At 42.3% G+C, this 19,673-nt stretch overlaps 6 protein-coding genes across 6 annotated transcripts; 1 reads left to right on the top strand and 5 right to left on the bottom strand.

The window, feature by feature from the left end:
• Positions 1-1,691: 1,691 nt before the first annotated feature.
• On the bottom strand, positions 1,692-5,033 carry BDB00DRAFT_820145 (beta-lactamase-like protein). The gene is made up of 7 exons (XM_053123283.1): positions 4,771-5,033; positions 4,408-4,673; positions 4,190-4,316; positions 2,762-4,088; positions 2,468-2,650; positions 2,143-2,376; positions 1,692-2,039 (listed from the first exon to the last, which is right to left on the bottom strand). Exons 1-7 carry the CDS (start codon positions 4,917-4,919, stop codon positions 1,947-1,949), a joined length of 2,379 nt encoding a protein of 792 aa, XP_052980475.1. The 5' UTR covers positions 4,920-5,033; the 3' UTR covers positions 1,692-1,946.
• Positions 5,033-5,433, top strand: BDB00DRAFT_820143 (uncharacterized protein). The gene has a single exon (XM_053123282.1). The coding sequence runs from the start codon at positions 5,114-5,116 to the stop codon at positions 5,345-5,347; it is 234 nt and encodes a 77-aa protein (XP_052980474.1). The 5' UTR covers positions 5,033-5,113; the 3' UTR covers positions 5,348-5,433.
• BDB00DRAFT_820141 (ras guanine nucleotide exchange factor domain-containing protein) lies at positions 5,434-9,149 on the bottom strand. Its single transcript, XM_053123281.1, has 6 exons — positions 8,556-9,149; positions 8,326-8,461; positions 6,709-8,011; positions 6,469-6,558; positions 5,811-6,381; positions 5,434-5,741 (listed from the first exon to the last, which is right to left on the bottom strand). Exons 1-6 carry the CDS (start codon positions 8,995-8,997, stop codon positions 5,593-5,595), a joined length of 2,691 nt encoding a protein of 896 aa, XP_052980473.1. The 5' UTR covers positions 8,998-9,149; the 3' UTR covers positions 5,434-5,592.
• On the bottom strand, positions 9,150-9,913 carry BDB00DRAFT_938537 (uncharacterized protein; the record flags this gene model as incomplete). The annotated part of the gene is made up of 3 exons (XM_053129288.1): positions 9,717-9,913; positions 9,282-9,632; positions 9,150-9,217 (listed from the first exon to the last, which is right to left on the bottom strand). Coding segments are annotated over exons 1-3 (504 nt in total), but the record flags the coding sequence as incomplete, so codon positions are not given.
• Positions 9,914-14,302: 4,389 nt separating this feature from the next.
• BDB00DRAFT_337928 (uncharacterized protein) lies at positions 14,303-15,383 on the bottom strand. Its single transcript, XM_053116999.1, has 2 exons — positions 14,780-15,383; positions 14,303-14,713 (listed from the first exon to the last, which is right to left on the bottom strand). Exons 1-2 carry the CDS (start codon positions 15,196-15,198, stop codon positions 14,542-14,544), a joined length of 591 nt encoding a protein of 196 aa, XP_052980471.1. The 5' UTR covers positions 15,199-15,383; the 3' UTR covers positions 14,303-14,541.
• A 464-nt stretch (positions 15,384-15,847) lies between these two features.
• Positions 15,848-16,613, bottom strand: BDB00DRAFT_871731 (uncharacterized protein; the record flags this gene model as incomplete). The annotated part of the gene is made up of 2 exons (XM_053126860.1): positions 15,848-15,921; positions 16,376-16,613. The coding sequence occupies 2 exons, from the start codon at positions 16,611-16,613 to the stop codon at positions 15,848-15,850; spliced, it is 312 nt and encodes a 103-aa protein (XP_052980470.1).
• Positions 16,614-19,673: the final 3,060 nt, after the last annotated feature.

Below are 19,673 nucleotides of genomic sequence, written 5' to 3'. Positions count from 1 at the left end.
AAGCAGGAAAGGAAAAAGGCGCTGGCAGGCCTTGGTTTTATATGTTGGCTTACACACTAAATCCCGAAGATCATGCTTGGGGGGTTCTACTTTTGTGAATTTTCATGATACCCTCCAAGTCACCCCCACCCGTCTATTTGGCCAATCACAGTCGAGGATCCACCGATTACAAAGCACCGGTCAAAGCACAATTTGGCACCCAACCCCACATTAAGCGTATTATAGCTCACACACCCTCTCAGGTCCTATATTCTCTCTCCTCTGCTTATTATGCGTGCCACCCTTTTACCTTTGTCTAAATACGTGCTTTTGTGTATATGAAGTGTGTGTGTGTGTATGTGCATGGGAACTAATCCCATCAGCTACACACTGCAAAATAAGTTTTCTCGCTTCCTATACTTTACCCCTTTTTGTGCATGTATCAAGTAGCACACCCTCCAACAGCCATTGTGAGTGAAAGGAAACTAATGGGTGCTTTGGGATTCTTGCTTACGAACAAGGCAAGAAAAGGGGGGGTGAGTAAGGTTGCCGATGGGGGGTGAATGCGTAGACCATTGCTTGTTGCTGTGTGACACTGCTTACTGATGCAAGCCCCGCGTTTGTCATTCGTTATGGTGGGAAAGCCTTTCTCCGATTGGGCCATTGAGAGAAATAAGTGGGGAAAGAATCGAGCAGAACAAGCAGATTATCTGCTTATTTTTTTGATAAAGGCCATTGGAAGGCGAGATACTACTTTTTAAAAAAACAGTAGGGGCAAGTGTGTATCATGCATAGCGTAACAATTATGCAACTACACGCGTGCGTGCAAAAAGAAAACAAAGGAAAACCGAGCTTTCCTTTTAGCCCCACGTCTTGTATCATCGATCGTACAGCAAGATTACCAAATAGCTGTGTAAAATTCTATACAACTTACACTTTTTAAACGGCCAAAAGACATTCAAATGCTAATAATTTTATGCTATTTTCGCTAGAATGGTACTCTTGCTCACATCTTGTGACAGAAACACGCGCGTTTGATTGTCATGCGCAAAGTGGTACAGAACTGATCCATGTTAGTGAGGAACAAGGAAAATTTGTTTTTGTCCTCTTTGTCCAAAGTCGAAATGTAACCATGGTAATAAATTGAGTACAGATCAAGGCCAAATAGTATCATTTTAATGGCAACCGCCTTTTCGTTGTCGTTGTCGTCATGGTGGCTTTATATACGTAATTCTTCTCAACAACAGATGAAACGCAACACATTTATTAGAATGTTTTATGCATTAAGCATCTGCTCCTCGATACGTGCATGTAATTTATATTATGGTGTATAAGAAAGCAAAGGAACATAATAGGTCTTCCTCATATACATGTGAGTGAACGCAGATAACGATTTTATCACTTATCGGATGAAATGAATGGCGGAATACTAATTCCAACATGACACCCGAAGAAAGCTTTACATCGCACAACGTTTCTTTTTAAGTATCATTGCTGACAGTTGGTTGATGACGATGGTGGTTTTGAGAGGAAGAGAGGTAAATTAAAACCAGACCAGCGGTCAAAACAATGGTAGCTCTTGGGCTCTACTTGAGTAAAACAGCCGCTGCTAGTTTTCTTCTGTCGTTAAGATCTCCATATACCCTGACAATGTATAGAAAAGGCCAATCATGATAAAGAGAAAAGAAAAAGTACAGCTGCACCACATGCCTCTGAAATATAATGTTACCATCCGCCGTGCTGCTTTACGTACTTTGCTCGAGCACCTATCCTTTATTAATCGAGTATCATCCATTCAAATAATCACGTGCACCCTTATTCATTCTCCACTCTCTGGAGATCCTCTTTGCATTATTCAATTGGACCAGCCCGTTAACAAGCTTGCATGTTCAAGCTGTCAAAATGCAAAATGTTTTGTTTTTTTGAAAGGTCACACAAATATCTACAGTTGTTATATAGTTTTTTTTTTACAGGATCGCATGCTGTGCATACAAAAGAGATCGAATCTTGTAATAGTCGGGGGATAATATGCCTTCCACTAACAGTTGTCCTGTACCAGTCTACATTACAGATAAAAAAAATGTCAGGTTTATCGAAGATCCGGGGGTGGGAACTTGTTGTGATGATCATCATCAGATAACAATATAAAAAACCCGGGCTTACCTTGCGAACAGCCACACAATCATTACAGACGAGCACACCTTCGCCTTTAAATTCCGCAGAAATGCCTTCCGCTTGCAAAACACGCTTGAACTCACTTAGGCGTATGTCACCGACAAACACGGAAGGTGATTTCCGCGATGGTTGTTCAGACGTGTCTACATCCAGGGAGGGTGTGGTTGAATCGGTAGGGTAATGGATCCGTCCGGATACCCGTGCAAGTTCATAGTCGTCAAGCTAATGATTTCAAAAAGATCAGATACAACATGTTGTTGTTTTTTGCTAATATATCTCTCATAAGACTTTTCGAGTGCCTTTTTCTGCTTACTTTGGAAAATTGTAATGAGCTGACCATGGCATCCGTCAGCCTAACTCTGTATATATTGGTTGCTGCACTGACATTCAAGACTTGGCTAATATCGGGCGTAAAGATTTCTTTGGTAAAATGATCCATGTTGCGACATGCTTGAGCCAGTTCTTCGGTCGGCCGTGTGGAACCATGAACAATAATCTAGAGAAAAACCCCTTCCATTTTAGACTTTCTTTCTTTTGAGGTATGATGATATCCTTTTCATTTCAACCATTCTCAATGAAAATTTCACAAAAAAAAACAGAAGCTTACCAATTTACGAGGAGCAATCTGTGGCAGAATTGTTTTCATGGAACGCCCATCTGACAATCCTTCCAAATCCACATAGCGTAATCGACACTGGATCGTAACGTCTTGTTCGGTCGTGATATACTTCATTGGCTTTTCATCTTTACCAGGCAAAAGCGGCTCTACAGCATCAATCACCATATCATCCTCTTTGTTGCCAAAATTGGCACCACCTTCTCCTTCCTCCTTTTCCAACTGTAATCGATCCAAATCAGAAGCCTTCATGAAATGTTCGACTTGGATCGCTTCGCCATAGTCGTCTATCCGTTTACGTCGTTCCAAATAAGGAAACATGCGATAACTTTGTGCTTGCTTGAAAAATCCACCCGATCGCCCAGCGTCCTTGACATACAAATCAAATTGGTCGCCCAAAAGATCCTCCATTGTGTCGTCGGCTTCATCTATATCGGATTCGTCGGATAATAGTTCGTCTTCTTCCATGATGGATTTACTACGTGCAATGATGGCGGCTTGTGCGGCATCACGCTCGGCTTTTTCCCGTTGTCGTTCTTCGTATTCGGCCAATTCTTCGCCTTCAAGTGGTACCCGCTTATAGACCGTCATGTGCATCGTTTCGTTATAGTCGATGGATGGTTTAATGACGCGGGCATTAGTTTTGTGGGTCGTGATGGTGGTGGTGGTGTTATCGTCTGCTGTAGCTGCAGCAGCAGCCTCAGCTGTGGTGCGTTCGTCCCATATGTCGTGTAAATGACGAGCAAGCGAACCCGGCGCGGATCGATCGGTTAATATTAGGGTATTATGCGTCACTGGCCGTGGCTCTTCCCCCATCCATCGTAAAAACAAATCGCGAGCAAACCCGGTTTCCAAACTATTATTGCTCGCAATGACAACCTTGGGTCCAGAATAAACGTCGAGATCTTCCAATTTGTGACACAGACGAAGGTATTTGAAATCAAAGGGGTTCTCGCGCGTTTGTGAAAAGTGTTGTGTCAAGTCGTCGCCCATCCATTCCAACATGATCTTGGCGAAATGGGCGGTGTGGTAACTGGTGTTGGTGAGCATGATCAATGGATAGGTGAGTTGGTTTTGTGTCCAGTGTTTGTCGAGCAAATAAGACAGTTCCAGGACGCGTGCTGAAGAATCGGTAGGGAGTAGCACGGAGCCACCGCTGCGAAGTGTGGTCATCATGGTATCAAACATGGCTGCATAGCGATCTTTTCGTGGTGGATGGACGACTGCCGCATTGAGCGCGTCTGTGATCAGTAATGACGGTCGTGTTAATGCGTCTAATACGTTGCCATTGGAGTGTAATACTGTTCCGTCAAGATGACTGAGGAAAACAAACATAAAAACGCGTCGTTTAGTATCTTTCTTTACCACCCACCCGCCAACCGAGAATCAGTGTTATCCTTTTCAAATGAAATTAATTACCTCTCTTTTCGATGATTAAAGTCCACTGCATAGACAATTTCATCCGTATCTTGCTTGATCTTCCAAATTGTACCACCAATTGTATGTGCTGCTGCATATGCCGTAATCGTGATACCTTGACACTTGCCTAATTGTGTTTTCCCCAGGTTAATTATTCTTTTATCTATACGGGTGCCAACCTAAAACAAGTCCAGAACTCTTTTTTGTTTCTTTCTTACCAGGCAAGGCATAAGGTTGTGAATAACGCAGAGAGGTAATCTTATCAAACGCTTCGTCCACATGTTCCAACGTAAATGTATCGAATTCCACTTCGTTCGTTTTCGATTGGTGTAAGTCGTACATGCACATTTTACCCATATTGACCACAGGTACTGTAGAATACACAGGACATTTTAATCCTAGTTGACTTTTTGCATATGGGTATGCGCCAAGATGGCTCAGGTCACAATGGGATATTAACACGGCATCAATCTGTTTTGCGACCCTAATAATGATTTTTAAAATAAATCGTTCAATATATATTAGTTCTTGAACAAAAGTTTTGAAGAACGTAAAAATGGATTTGTTTCAATGGTATATACTTTTTCAAAGTAACTAGATCTTCCACGTCAAACTTGTCTGACCAGCCACAGTCTAACAGGATCTTGACTTCGTCAATCTCGAGCAAATAACATAACGCGTCTTCACTCTTGGCTCCAGAGATGGGTGTGAATTTAATGTAGCTGGTCATTCGTCGCGAGCCCACTCACTCTCTCTCTTATATATAGAGAGTTGTATGTGGAAAAAGAGGTGGGAAAGAGTAAAAAGGAAATAAAAAAAAATTAAAGAAGCGGGAAGGAAAGACCCCCATAGACCGGCTCTTTTTTTGTGGTTGCTGCGTATACTATTTTTTGACCGCATACATATACACCACCACCACACAAAATGTCAAACGCCGTAATGGACGAGGAAGACGATCCGTATAATGCACGCATTGAACGCACTGGCTGTGCTCAAGAAAACGAAGACTTGCAAATATGCTTTTATGACAAGAAAGATTGGCGTTTGTGTCAAAAAGAAATGAAGCGATTCCGACAATGCTTTCAAGCGAACACGAAAAACGCTGGTAGTCAAGAACTGAAAGCTTCTCAAAACCAGCAACAAGAGCAAGACAAGTAATAAAAGAAAAAAAAGCTATGTATAAATAAATATATTAATAATTCAGTAAATAACATTTACATACAGGATGAATAAGTAAAGAAGGCTGTCTTTTTTTTTTTTTGTAATGTGCGTGTGTATAGGATTGAAATAGATAGTAAAGTATGATTGGTGAGGAATGATAATGTGTGAATGCTGTGTAAAATAAATGCAGGGATGGGTTTAAGGGATGTGGAATAGATGTGGTAGCAAGCATTCTTGAGCTATCACTCTTCGCATAGAAGACTTGCTTTTCGGATTTCGGCATTGTCCAAAAACCGCAGATTTTCTAATCGCGCAAAGAGTTCTGAACAGTAACCAAAGTCGTATGTCCTGGATAACACCTGGAAGGCCAACACATGTTTTATCACAGATGCTAAAAGATAAAAAAAGAAATATGAGTTATTGGCAGGCTCAATTCCTGTTAATAACTTTTTTGCCTTACCTGTAATTCGAAACTTGTTATAATTCACCAAATGAGTACTTAGACGCGAGCGCAGCTCTGCATCATCACTTTCTTCCTCTTCTTGAATGATACCATCTCCTTTACTTGTTGGACAACAAGGAGAGGATGGGCTTGTAGCAGCAGCAATAAATGTCGGCAGCTCGGCATTGAATACCAAGTCAGATAGATAAAGTCCAAGGAATGGGATACAACCCGGCACAGCAGCTGTAGTGGCACGACGATAGCCACCACCGTTATTACTACTACTATTCCTTTTACCACAAGTGCTGCTTTGATGTTGACGACCCTCGACAGCAGCAATAAAATGACTCGATGTCAAAATACTTTCAACAGCAGAAGATTCTGCGATATTCTCGATTGCCTTGTTCATGGCCATTCGCACGTTTTTCCAGTTTCGGAACGGTTTGGCCATTTCTTTGAGTTCGTTGAATATCTCGGATTCATAATGGGCGATCCGTTGCCAGGTTTTTTCGAGTCTTGATACGGCTGGTGATTGGAGGCCCAAAAGAATTTGCATTAATGTACTGTAGTTGCGGTGGCGATAGCATTTCTTTTAAAGTAGTAGTATTTAAAAAAGGGGGCAAAGAGTTAGTTTATTTATAAAGTAAGATTGCTTCTTGTAATAAAATAAACTTACCAGGGCAATGCGGATATACTTTTCAATGGCACGAACTCGTGTATCCAAGGATCGACTCTGTACAATCTCGGAAGTAACCCATTGGCATGTCTAATCATATATAATTTTACCATTTTTAGCACACATGATAATAACTGACAGATAGAATGAGGGAGAAGAAAGGTGTTCTCGCTCTATCTCTCTCTCTGTGTGTGCGTCTCTCACACCCCATCTCATAGGTAAAAAAAAGAGAGAGCTTACCTTGTTGAAATAATTTATTAATTGCTCAATGCCTCCACCTCCCAACTCGCCTTGTTCCGCCACGACGTCGATCGTTGTCGAGTTTCTCCTCGTACTGTTGTTTCTCCATCGCAATTCTGCCAATTCATCCCACGTCACATTCTGAAGCATCTGTTGCTCGATAATATAAAACTGCTGGGCAATGATTTCGGATCTATACTGGAGCACAAAGGGTTTGTAATCGACAATGTGTGGATCAACAATACTAGGTTGATGATAATGTTGCTGGCACCTGTTGTTCAGTCGACTACTATTTCGTAAAGAGCCACCATCACCACGCTGTGAAGGTGTGGGTGTCATGGGAATAGTGTGTAATGGACATAATGGGTTGGGATGTTTTGGATCTGTCGTCGTTGATGTGGTTGTACCAACGGGAGTAGACATGGATGTGCGGGGGTAGGATTGTTCGAATATGCGACTCGCCGATCGGATCAAGGAGGTGGTTCGTTTTCGCTCACCTTTACCTTCTAGTGCTGCTGTTGGACAGGTGCATCCTTCTTTAGGATCCTGATAATGGTGTGAAGCCGAGGTGCTGTTGCTGCTGCTGCTGCTAGTAGGATTATGGACAGTATGCCATAAAGATTGACAGACGGTCGGTACCGATCGTTTGATACTTCGAATACTAAAATTGACCTTGGCTGTCCAAGATGGAGCTGTACTACGGTAATAATGGTGGTGATAGTAGAAATGGTTGTGATGAGCGTAGGAGGAGGAGGAGGAGGAGGTATTCGAGTTATTGGACACTCGTCTAGATCGTGAGAAAAAGGTCGGTGTAGATATAGATGGTTTGAGCTCTTTGAGTTGTTGTGATGGTGATGGTGTTGTCATGCCAATTGCACTGTCCTTGCGCGAGCCTCGACTTCTGCCAGCAGTAGTAGGCAAGGATGCGGTCATGTAGTGGTGCGACGTACTGGTACGAGATGTAGCTGTTGTACTGCTGGTTCCATAGCTACTGTTGTTGTAATACCAGCGCTGTTGTTGCTGATAATTCATTGCTGCTGTCGATGTTGCTGAGGATGAAAAAGTATCGACAGAGGAGCGGATCGATCCGTCTTCATCCTCCTTCATGCTGTGCAGTTTGCGTTGGCGCTTTAGCACATTGCGCAGGCTTTTGATGATACGGGCATCGCGTGGCGAAGAGAGAATGATGGGATGCGTGCGGAGCTGGGATAAGAATGTGCAGAGCATAAACCGAAGCGTGCGTGATGGCACGAAATCATGAGCCCAGTAATGTGTCAGCCAGTGACGGATCACTACAAACGTTCTAATTTTTTTTTGTATCCATCATTACACACATCAGGTCAGTCAACGAAAAAAAAAGTCCTTGCTACATCCCCTCACCCCTTCCCAGCCCACTCCATGTACCCTTCCTTCCATCGCCCCCCCCCTCATTGTTTTTATACTGTTGTTGTTGTTGTTGTAATGATAGCATTGTGTTGTTATTTTGTTTATATAGCATCCTTATTAAAAATAGAAACTATCGCAAACTTTCACAACCACTACCATCACCAACCAGCTCACCCCTCCTCTCATCCAGATAGGCAAAGAAAAAGCATTTTATCCTTTTTTTCTTCTTACCTGATTCGTACGAGTCGTCGTTCATCCGTATCCTCCATCAATGCCCATCGAAACCGCAAAATAAGCAATTTACACAACCGGATTTGAGATACAAATTGGCGATACGTCAAGAAGAAATCCATCAGGAATTCCGAGTCTATAAAGGTGGTCGTACACAATAAAGGACAGGTTAATAAGAGATAAAGTGACCGACCACAGAAAAAAAAAAGAGTGTTAGTAGTTGTTGTTACCCATTTCTTTGGTAAGTTTTTCGACAAGTTTCTCAATAGTCGCAGACGTCAGCTGGGGATCATCCCGTTTGCCGTAATAGATAAAGCGGGTTGAATTGCGCTCCAGTAAGTCAAATACATGTGGATCGTTTTCAATCGGTGGTGCAGGAGGTGGTGACGGTGGCTCTTGTTGCTGCTGTTGATCGCCATACACATCATCACCATAGTCGTTGCTCTTGTCCTCAACACCCACCCAGCCCAACTCTTCTGACGATGCAGCTGCAATAATGGCAGATACAATGCCTTTGGCTTCGTCACAATTGTTGTTGCTGATAGGAGAGGAGGATGATCCTATGCTAGCGCTCGTCAGGCTGGTCACGGTGGGCGTTGCAGGTGCTGTTCCTGCTATTACAGAGGAGGAAGGCGTCGATGAATGCAGCGATTTCCGTCGGCGTGCAAACATATTCGAAAGTTTACTTGAGGTCCCTTGCGTAAAGGAGCGTGAGGTATGCAGCTGCTGTTTGTGTCGCTGTTTATGTTGTTGCTGTTGTTGTTGGTGTTGGCAGTGATGCCAATTCTCTGCAAGAACACCACTGCTACTACTACCACCACCACTCGCAATAGTCTTTATTGCTCGTTGCTGTTTGTGGTCTCGTGACACTGATGATGATAGGGATGCACGACTAAAGAAAAAATTAAGGGTAAATAAAACACCACAAGGGCAAATTGTCAAAAAGAATACATTACTTTATGCGGGTATCATGGGAAGCGTTTGCTGTAACCCAGCCATAAATAGTAGCTAGGCGCAAGCATTCTTTCGTGGTTGGCTCCACACTGGAACTGTGGCGACGACGACGACGACGACGTCGACGACGAGGACGATGACGGTCACCACAATAAGGATGGCGGAGGCGTTCCTCTTGTCCGAGTAATAATAGCTCGTCTTGCTCTTCTTTTTCTTCTTCTTCTTCGTCCTCCGATCCGGGGCGTGGTCCGAAGGAAACGACAGGTGAAGCTGGTGGTGTTGAATCGTCATTGTAATGCCAGAGATGACTTTTGCGTTTGACGGTTATATTGTCAAGTGACTTTGACCGCCGTCTAGAGTAGAGTGTTTTTTTATGTCAGCTGTGATTGAGAGCTATGGGACGTATTGCCCCCCCCCCCAAAGGTGTGCAAACATACTTTAACCGGCTGCTATCGTCTAGTGGTGACAGCGGAGAAGTGGCTACGAGTATCGGCGTCGAAGGAGACGACTGTAAGAAAGCCATCGTATATTGTGGTTTCACTATTACTGTCGATGCTGTGATATCAGAGTAAGTACGGTAAATACAATAGAAATATACGCAAAGAAAGAAAAGAAGGGAAAAGAGAGGAGAGAGAGAGAGAGAGAGAGAGAGGGAGAAAGGGTTTGCAGAGTAAAAGAAATTAGTAAAATGCAAACAAAAAACAGAGATCATGGGCTATTACATGGCAGACAAGGCATTACACATGCGGCAAGGCATACCAAAAAGGTCAAGTAGCTTTTTTTTTTTCTTTTTTGGCTGCCAAGTTTGATTCTCGCAAACTCCTCTCTCTCTCTCTTTCTTTCTCTCTCTTCTTGTCCTCCTTAAACAAGTCAACAAAAGACGGATTTTTCTTATATGTCTCGCTCGTCGTGTTAGCCGATTGTGAACAGAACCATTCTGGACACCCAGAAAATGCTTAGGCCATCCATTCCTCACAACATCCCCTTACTATAGTATGATGAATTAGCTTGGCAGTTGTGTGAGTGATGTGATAGCTGAACGACGAACAAAGCAGGGCATTCCGGGATAGAGAGAGTGAGTGAGTGTGTGTGTGTGTTAGCTTAACAGACAACCCCCTCATTGTCTCTCTTATACCCTCCTCCCCCCCCAAAATCATTATTGCTATTTAGCCAACTATACACATCCCCAAAAGAGATATCCTTCAAGTCTGGTGACGAGTGCTGCTGCAACCAGATAAGCGTCTTCTTCGCCTCATAAACCATTAATAAGAAATGTCAATAATATGGATGGGGGGAGGCGAGGCCCTTTCTCCGCTAGTTTTAATACGTGAAGAGAGAGAGAGAGAGAGACCTCCTTTTGTCTTATTTCATAGCCGATTAAAAAAAAGAAATAATAATGATTTATTACTATAATTATTCTTATTGTACCTGTCCTCAAAAGACAAAAGAACCAGAACGCACGGCTATTTCGTTTGTACTTGATTGTTTGTTGCTGTTGTTGTTGTTGTTGTTGTTGTTGCTTGCTGCACCACTACGTATGTCCTTCAAAATCAACCCACCACTTTTGCCAACCCACCACTTTTGCACGCATACTGATACACAAGACGCTTTCCTTTTGCATGTTTATTGTAGAGAGCATGCGTCATGTACCGCATGTGCATATTACACGCTCGCCATATTGCATATTCTCGAGAGATCGCAGAGAGAAAAAGAGAGCCCCATATGATGCTGCAGTACTTTGAGTAGTAATCGCACAGATATGTTCAGGATGAGCGGTTGTTACCCGCTTTCCTGTTCCTTGGTTACTATGCAAGGAGGTGTTGTACACGGGAGGAACATAACGCAAGGAAGAGCAAGTAGCAGCATGACAGAAAAAGTCACCTAGCAGGTGGTACACACACACACACACACACACTTGTCTATTGCATACACTATGTGGTCCACTCTGACTTTTGGAAAGCCTGGACGATGCTGTTGGCGGCGCGTGAAAAGCCTCGTTCCTTAATATGGTAGCTTTCTCATAACAAGCTTTTTTGGTATGCGAAGTCTCAAACGTAAACAAAAATAATGTCTATATACTCCGGTCTATTTAAGACAGCGCTAATAAGTGTTATTTCCATGGTTGCAACGATAGATACGTCACTTGCCATGTATAATCCTTGTATGGATCTCCCAAAAGACATTTGCTTTCGTCGTTTGCTTTCCGCTACCCCTGCAGGAACTAGATCATTGAACGACATAATGTACGTATATATATATATATATATATACCATGTATGTAACGTGTGTATTATGCGCTGTTCTTCGCATAGTATTACACGAACGGGATTTCTTTCTTTCGCTGTACCGTCTGGACCGACTTTTGTTGCGTTTCGTTATATTTGTAAACACCTACCTACATACATACATCACACAAGACAACTTGAGTTCCAAATACAACGGCATAATAAAAACCTTTTTTTTGTGTGTGTTGTTCACGCGCTCAAAAAAAACGATGCCTTGTCTGCTCTATCGTCTCACACATTTATATCTGTTGTTCTTTTCGCGCAAAACTCTGATTTACACATACATCGTGTTCAAGAGATCATCACGTCGCTGTTTGTACGTATGTAAAACGTTAAATTGGCTGTTCTCTTCTAGACCCATCAACTCCTCTACATGATGCGTGCAGAAAATGATGGTGCTTCGCATATATACAGTACAACACCCAGGCGAGATTGACAGATGATGCAAAAAAAGTGCTGCACACAAACACACACTCCGCTCTTACGGGAACAAAGTTTAGGATCGACCGCTATGCGTGCCCGACCCTAAGATATTGATTTGGACTCTATTAGACATATAAGAGCTCGCTCAATGCTATGTATTACCAAAAAAAACTTTGCCTTTCTACTTATTCGTTTTACATTCGTTTATTTGATACATTTAGTATTATAGTAGTGCTATGTACAATTATTTAAACAATAATATGGTGCATGCCACCTTTCAGCTGGCATAGTATAGTGTAAGCCATCTCTCATGAAGGACTCTTGTTGCTTTCGATCCAAACCACAAAGTTTAAGTTTAATGTGTTTATTGCTCTTGGCAAGTTTATCGACAAGATTAAGCAATCCAATATGTGCGGGCACCTCGTTTCGAGGCCGTAATTGTCTATGAACGCATACCATGGGGCAACTTTTTCAAAGGCATCCATTACCGTATCACCCTAATGCGCGAATGCATGAAGCGTTATATTCCCGGTAAAGCTGATGCTTTTTTTTTGCTGCTGCTTTGTGCTCTTTGTTGGATGCTGCTGTTACTGCTACCGTCATGTTGTTGATGATGGCGTAATAAGCAAATCTACAATCGATGAAATTAAAGCAACTCGTTGATCTGTTTACATTTTGAATTATTGATTGTAATTTCCTTTCGACTTGGAAAAAGACCGAGCAAGGGTGCCGAACACTGCCATTGCTTTGGTCAGATAACGTCAGAGATGGAATTTGTTCTAATGAAGACGAAAAGTGCAAGAAGCGAATTAAAACCCGCAACCATGAATGCCGTTGTCATTAAGAAAACCGGACGAGTCATCATCATTACCAGCATCGCTTGCTCCTCCTGAGTAAGTCGTCAATGGCACAGTAATATTTTCAGGATGTTCTAGTTGGCTTACCGTCCGTATAAAAGAACGATTGTATATTGATGTTCCTGGTATGTCTTTTAATGGTTATCTCTTAAAGATTAACAGAGTTTTTTATTCCTAAATTGAAAGGCACATTTTTCCACATGTCGTTGTTCCTCGGACTAATTAATGTCATAAAAACAGAGCGTTGGCAGATGTAATTTGTAGATTGATCAATCAATGTCAAAGGAAAAAAAAACAACAACCAAAAGTACTCAGTAAACACATCATACCCAAAAAAAGACTTGCTTTGTTTCGATCTTCTACATACTGCAGCCATTAAAAATGACAACTCAACCACACGATTGTGCACAGTACATATATTTGTGTGTGTCTGGGTAAGCATGTGCAGTGAGTAATACCATCAGATAACATCAAGCAAAACAATCTTACAGCTAATAAAAGCAGTAGTAGAAAGGGTAACAAATCCGCCCAACGAACGCCAGTGATAATAATGTACAATGTGTTGCTGCAAACCATAAAACAATGTGCTGCGGTTATTCAGGATTAGCAAACTGTACTCTTGTAAAATTGCGTTTTCTTGCTGCCGCCTTTTTTTCATTATGGAAATTATGAGTTTTTTTTGAAGGACATTTTGCTCCAAATAAAAACAATGTTGAATATATATAGTGTGTTTTATTTCTCCACATTCGATGAATTAGCCCGCCAAAACTTCCTCTTGTCATGTCTCCGTGCGAAACTTTTATATCTTGTTGTGGTGGTGTGCCGATGTATTTCGATGTGGTATGTAGTATAGAAATGAACTTTTTTTCATAGGGAATTGATACGGGCACGACAAGCTCTAATAATGAATATGCTATGTTACACAGAGCAGCATAATAGCTGACACTCTTGTGTTAATTATAGCAGATGGGTGATGTCGTGCCCGTAAGAAGCACAGCGCGTATGTATTATGTAAGAAGTCAGTTCGATGACATATGTAGGTGGGACGCGTCGTGCCCGTGAGGAGGAAATTTTGAAGACGTATAAGTAGAAACTTGCCTTGTTTTATTCTTTAGCACGTTTTCGTACAAGAGCGCCTCTACTATACTTAATATTTCACACATTCACAGCGCTACATAGAAAGGTTTCTCTCTTTGTATTTCTCTTTTTTACATTTTAAACCATCATATATATCTTCTCTAATTTTCCTCTACATAGATTTCCTTTGTCTCTCAATGGTTTTAATTTATACCGAATGCAGCTGTTAGCTTGATGACATACTTCTTCTTGACGTACATATTTATATAGCACAAACGTTTGCTGGGCAAATATCTATGAAACTTTTATTATTCTATTTAGAAATAGTATGGAATATCCTATATCAAGTAATTTTACACTGTACTGCAGAATCCTTTGATTTATCAAAATCTGGCTGTGATCTATGAGCAAATTTGAACAGAAGACTTATAAATAAGAAACAAGAAATCAATGCTTCTTACGGGCACGACACCACTCATCTGCTATAATTAACACAAGAGTGTCAGCTATTATGCAGCTCTGTGTAACATAGCATATTTATTATTAGAGCTTGTCGTGCCCCGAACATATAAGGAAATAACTTGTCGTGCCCGTATCAATTCCCTTCCCTTTAATTATGTTTATTTTTGTGGGGGAGAGCAGCTCCGAGCCGCTTTGTCGTACGGCGTCGTTTGGTAGACTGCGTGGACTGGGCAGGGGTAGGGGCAGGAAGAAAAGCAGAAGCAGAAGCAGGAAGAGAAGCAGAAGCGGAAACAGGAAGAGAAGCAGAAGCAGGAAGAGCAGAAGCCGGTTCTTGTTGTCTACCTGATAGTTAATATATATTTGATTGAAGTTGCTCTAGTGTAGTAGTTATCATACCTAGAAACCGCTCTCGACTTGCTGGATCTGCCGTAGTTATTCCAGCATTCCTGGAGGATATGGCGAGCTGCCCACTGGCCCTGGCAGACAGCAAAATCAATGCCCTGCTTTTTTGCCAGGTTCATGAAAAGGCTAATAGCCCAGTTGCTATCTTTGCTTTGTAGCTTAGCAAAGTAGTGGGTCACGCTGTTGTCAGCACGATTCTGCAATCTTTTCACCAGATCGACCACAACACGTTCGCGGATGTGCTTGATGTCCGTCTGGGCTTTGATCAAAGCACCACCTTCAAACTGGTGGTAGCCTTGAAGGAGAAGGCGCTCAACATCATCCTTGTTAGCTTTCTTCACCATCTTCTCCTTGGTATTCAGAGGCCACTGGGTGGGGAATGAGGGCAACCGTCTCAGCAAGTTTTGCTTCATCGACAACTGGCACCTCGACTAGGGATTGCGCTGTTAGGATCCGGCTGAGCTTGTCCAGAATGATTGCTTGATTCGTCTCTACATTGATAAGACGATGCTCCACACGAGTGAAGACTTGGAGGAGATTGAGGTTAGCGTTGGGAGGTGTTTGGTTAGTGTTCATTTTTTTTAAAAAAAGTTTTTGGGAAGAAGAGAAGAAAGATTTACAAGAAATCCACAAGAACCACAAGAATGAGGCCGGCGGGGGTCCAAATTCACAAGAATTTTCCTACAGTGTATCACCGTATGTACTGGCTCAATTTAAACATACAAGTAGAAGAAGCATGTATACCTACTTTGAATTATAGAAAATATGGATGGTGCGACCTTCACCAGCAGGTCTACCCACTCAAACGACAGCTGTCATGATATTTCCAAATATAGTCACTCTTGATATTTCTCAAGAAAAGAAATATTCTCGTCCCTTGCGGTCAATCACTCATTCCAGGGTGGATGACCCTACTAACTAATAAGCGGCAACTGCAAGCTTTTTCTTTTTCCTCTTGTATGCAATAAAAATATCGGTCGGCATGTTTATAATATCACCAAATCCTCAAGTAATACGTACTATGTACAAAAAGATATCATCTCTCGGTATGCTTACAGTGTATCAATCAGTGTGCACAGCAGCGACAAGTGACCAGATTGGGTCATTGGACAATTGGGCCGATTGTGGAAAGTAAACTAGGTAAAGTTACACACCATACATTTACAAAGCTCCTATAATTGCTATGTACTGGTTTTACATATACATCCTCTCAACCACATTATTCACAACACATCTAAACATGCATTGTGTTATCATTGTTTCTTGATTGGAACCAAAGAAATTAAAACATGTTAATTCTATATGTTACAGCTATATGTATCATTTGCAAGCGACTGAGGAACAATAAACAAAAAGGAGTGGAGGGAGCGGACAATCTGAATCAGTGCCTACGCCTCAAATAATAATAATAATAGCATAGTAAAAGGCCATCGGTCTTTGACCGCGGCTGTGAAGTCTACTTCATATAGGGTTTGTCGTGGAACATTTGAAAAGATTGTACATTATCATGGCCCCATGATCGTCCACCGCGACGCATTCCTCAACAGCTTTCCTAAACCAGCATTTATGCCTACAAAGGCTCGTTCATACATCCGATATGTGACAGTTCGTTCAAGGCTTCTCCTGTGAGCGAGGGATACTGTGCGTTGTCATCCTCATTGGGAGTCAATCTGGGACCATGACCGTAGGACAAAAGCACGGGTATAAAACAGATCTCGACGACCAAGGCAGGCACAAGGGTATCATCTACCCAGCCAAGACAGTAAAACGGGAAAATAGCCACGAGGATTCCTCGCAAACAGTTCAGATTCGTCAAGTTTGAAGGCATCATCCAGCAACTGTGGGCATTACATATATCTGGTGGGATTAGAGGGGTGTGTGTGTGTGTGTGTATCACCCAAGAACATACAAAGGCAAGACAAGACGAGATTACAATCAGATGCATACAGCAACGCCTACTGCACTGTGGCACTACTTCCAGAATATACAAACGACGTCGTTCGCGGGCTAGGGGGAGCGACCGTATGCGTCGTCCAGCGTAATTCTTGGAAACCGGAATGGTTGCTAACGTTTCGTGGACCTTGGAAGAGGCGATGCTATTTCGCAGACTGTTATTCGTTGGTCAAGACGTACATTCTTTAGTGATACACGCTCTACGTATCATCCCCTGTTGTCCAGTCTATGTGGAGGGCCACGCATGTTTGTGGAACGCTTGCAGAAGCTTATCACATACACACACGAGCGCACCAGCAGCAAAAAGAGCACGACCGGGTGTTTGCAGTTGCAAGCTTGTTTCCCGATAGTATTAACAGAAATCACGATCGATTATGAGCAGTCTCCACACAACTTGATGGGTATGGACTACTGGCGCAAAAAAAGATCTATCCATCCTGTGCTTTGGAAGGCGAAAGAGAGGAGAGAGAACCATTATGGAACAAGTAAAATTGACCCATCATGGACTAGCTGAGCTGGGGAACATTGGATCCCAACAGTAGTGTTGTTGTTGTTGACGTTGATGTCTTCATGTAACTTGCACACGTTTGATCAAGCAAAGAGGAAGCCAACAGCCATGGGAGGCGAGGATTTCTTAATACATGGACGGTATGACGATGCACCACCAGCACTTGTACCGGAGTGTCCTGGTTTCTGGCGTCTTGCAAATCTATAACAAGCTCCCTGGTCACAGCGACAGAAAGGCGATATCCGTAGCTCAATGAAAAGGAGCGCACCGTTGTCATTCCCCACCCCCCCCCGGAAATCCAGCTTTGATCACATTTAATATGCCGTTTTTTAAACACGATTTCAGTTTTATTGAACGCAAGACAACAACAACTATCGTGCTGCTGGTGGAAAAAGGGAGAGTACGTGATACCTACCCGTATGTTGGTCAATAGCACGACGTCAAGTGCTATCCAGTTCTAAAAAGAAGAAGGAAAGTATTACAAAGCCGTCGGTATGTACATGTGTCACATAGAATATCCTGACTACTTTTTTTTTTGCTAACTACACTGCACCTCCATGAAAAAGACGTACATTATCCGATGGACACTCTCTCTCTCTTTTAAAAATTACATGAAGCATTTGCCTTCATAGTTGCGATTTGCTCTTTGGACTACTATATACTGTAAAAATCAGAAACAACACAGCGTTACCATCTGATACCTGAATAGGATGACCAACCCATATGAAAATTACAGTGTATATGATACCCAAAAAAACAGACTTGTTTAGATTTCACTGTTCTTTCTGTCTAATTTGCATTTGAATGACAGGAGGTCGTTCCTTTTACCCTCGCAATATAGAATTAATTGAATATCAGACGTGATGGACATCTCGATAGATACTTTATACTGTAGAGCAGCAGCAGTCTTTTTTTCTGTAAGCACCTTGGGTAAAAAGACGTATTATATACATACTGTAGCCATTTACATTAACTCAACCGTATACAGTGTCTGTGTGTGTGTGTGTGTGTGTGTGTGAAATAAAAGCAAATTATCCAATGAGAGCCAACAGCATAGGTGTATACCGTCATCAAGCAAAATAAACACTTTTTGCAGGCAAGTGCTCTAAGCAACGGAAGGGCGGGTAAACAACCCCGCGATGATGATGATGATGATGATGTATTGCTGCATATTCTTATGCATGAGTTTATATGAGTGAGCCAACAAACCCATTTGGCAAGTTTGCGGCTTCCGCCTTACATAAAGTCGATCTTTGAAAAGCCCCCTCCCCCCCTTTTGTTCTAGAACAACGAATTATACTGCTTTCCTTTACACTTTATGAAAAAAAGTCAATAGCCTATTGGCCCCGGAGGGGAGGGAGAGGGGCGGGATGTAAGATACTTTCTGTCGAATCATTTTGTCATAACCCCCCCCCTCCTAGTTTCTCTGGGTGGCATCTAAAAGGAGAAAGTGTGCTGCATGGTGCACAAAGAAATGAGTGTCAAACCTGTTTCTATGGATTATACACGCCCAAAACATGTACGGCACGGATGTGCTACTTTCGAAAGTTTTAACAGTAATGTGTCCAGAATGGTGCCTGGAAATAAACAGATGAGTGTCGGCTTATGGTTTCAAGTAACCACCCAATGCCTAGCAATCGCTTTAATTGCCATGGGAACAAAGAACGTCATTCTTATTGAGGGGCAAAAGCGGGGATAACGGCTTTTTTTAGGTGCTTTGCGTGTGCTGCACAAAATGAAAGAAAAAATGGGTCGGAGGAAGAAGACGATGATCATCCTCCTCCCCACCCCACCCCCCCCCGCTCATGCATGACCGGAAATCTCGTCATCATCACCCTACATAGTACATATCTTCCGCCGTATACCAATACAGTTAGAGCGGTATAGCCAACAAATAAAGTAAAAAATAAAAAGATTGGCCATAGTCCGCTTTCGTCCGGAGGTCGGCGACAGGGGTTCCGGTCGTAGGTGAAGAACATGTCCCTGCTGCTGCTGTAATTGCGCCAAGAAGAACAACAATAAATGAGCCCATTCTTTGTTGCCCTGTGCGCCCTCTACCTTTTTTTTTTTTACCGCTTCGTCGTGATATGAGTTACTATGTAATACATATGGAAGAATACAAACACATATACATTTAAGAGAAACTATACTGGCTGGTAGAGCGAGTAGTGGTTGACCTTTCAAAAAACGACTGTCACTTTGACCAGGAAAGAAAAAAAATGTGTCAAAAGTGACATTGTAGGAATTTTTTATCGGGAAGCATTCAAAGTGGAAGGCACATATCATGGACGTGCGTTAATAGCTATTAGAATCGAGATCGGATGTACAATTCCGGGAACAAAAAAAAGTGGGGGGGGGGAGGAAACAAAATTAGATATCAGCATCATGATATTAAACGTACTAACGGATCCATGGGGTCGTCGTCCG

This window comes from Zychaea mexicana, assembly GCF_025766255.1.
Source record: "Zychaea mexicana strain RSA 1403 chromosome Unknown BDB00scaffold_30, whole genome shotgun sequence".
Lineage (NCBI taxonomy): Eukaryota > Fungi > Mucoromycota > Mucoromycetes > Mucorales > Lichtheimiaceae > Zychaea > Zychaea mexicana.
This window is presented reverse-complemented; position numbering and strand designations above follow the sequence as displayed.

Excerpts from the sequence above, each read along its gene's own strand:
- BDB00DRAFT_820145 (XM_053123283.1), bottom strand. The coding sequence starts at position 4,919 with ATGACCAGCTACATTAAATTCACACCCATCTCTGGAGCCAAGAGTGAA. Across the intron at positions 2,377-2,467 it reads GCTCATTACAATTTTCCAAA|CTTGACGACTATGAACTTGC; the intron begins GTAAGCAGAAAA and ends TGAAATCATTAG. Across the intron at positions 2,040-2,142 it reads ATTGTGTGGCTGTTCGCAAG|ACTGGTACAGGACAACTGTT; the intron begins GTAAGCCCGGGT and ends TCTGTAATGTAG.
- BDB00DRAFT_820143 (XM_053123282.1), top strand. The coding sequence starts at position 5,114 with ATGTCAAACGCCGTAATGGACGAGGAAGACGATCCGTATAATGCACGC.
- BDB00DRAFT_337928 (XM_053116999.1), bottom strand. The coding sequence starts at position 15,198 with ATGAAGCAAAACTTGCTGAGACGGTTGCCCTCATTCCCCACCCAGTGG. Across the intron at positions 14,714-14,779 it reads AAGTCGAGAGCGGTTTCTAG|AACCGGCTTCTGCTCTTCCT; the intron begins GTATGATAACTA and ends GTAGACAACAAG.
- BDB00DRAFT_820141 (XM_053123281.1), bottom strand. The coding sequence starts at position 8,997 with ATGTTTGCACGCCGACGGAAATCGCTGCATTCATCGACGCCTTCCTCC. Across the intron at positions 8,462-8,555 it reads AAAACTTACCAAAGAAATGG|ACTCGGAATTCCTGATGGAT; the intron begins GTAACAACAACT and ends CCACCTTTATAG. Across the intron at positions 5,742-5,810 it reads TAACAAGTTTCGAATTACAG|CATCTGTGATAAAACATGTG; the intron begins GTAAGGCAAAAA and ends TTTATCTTTTAG.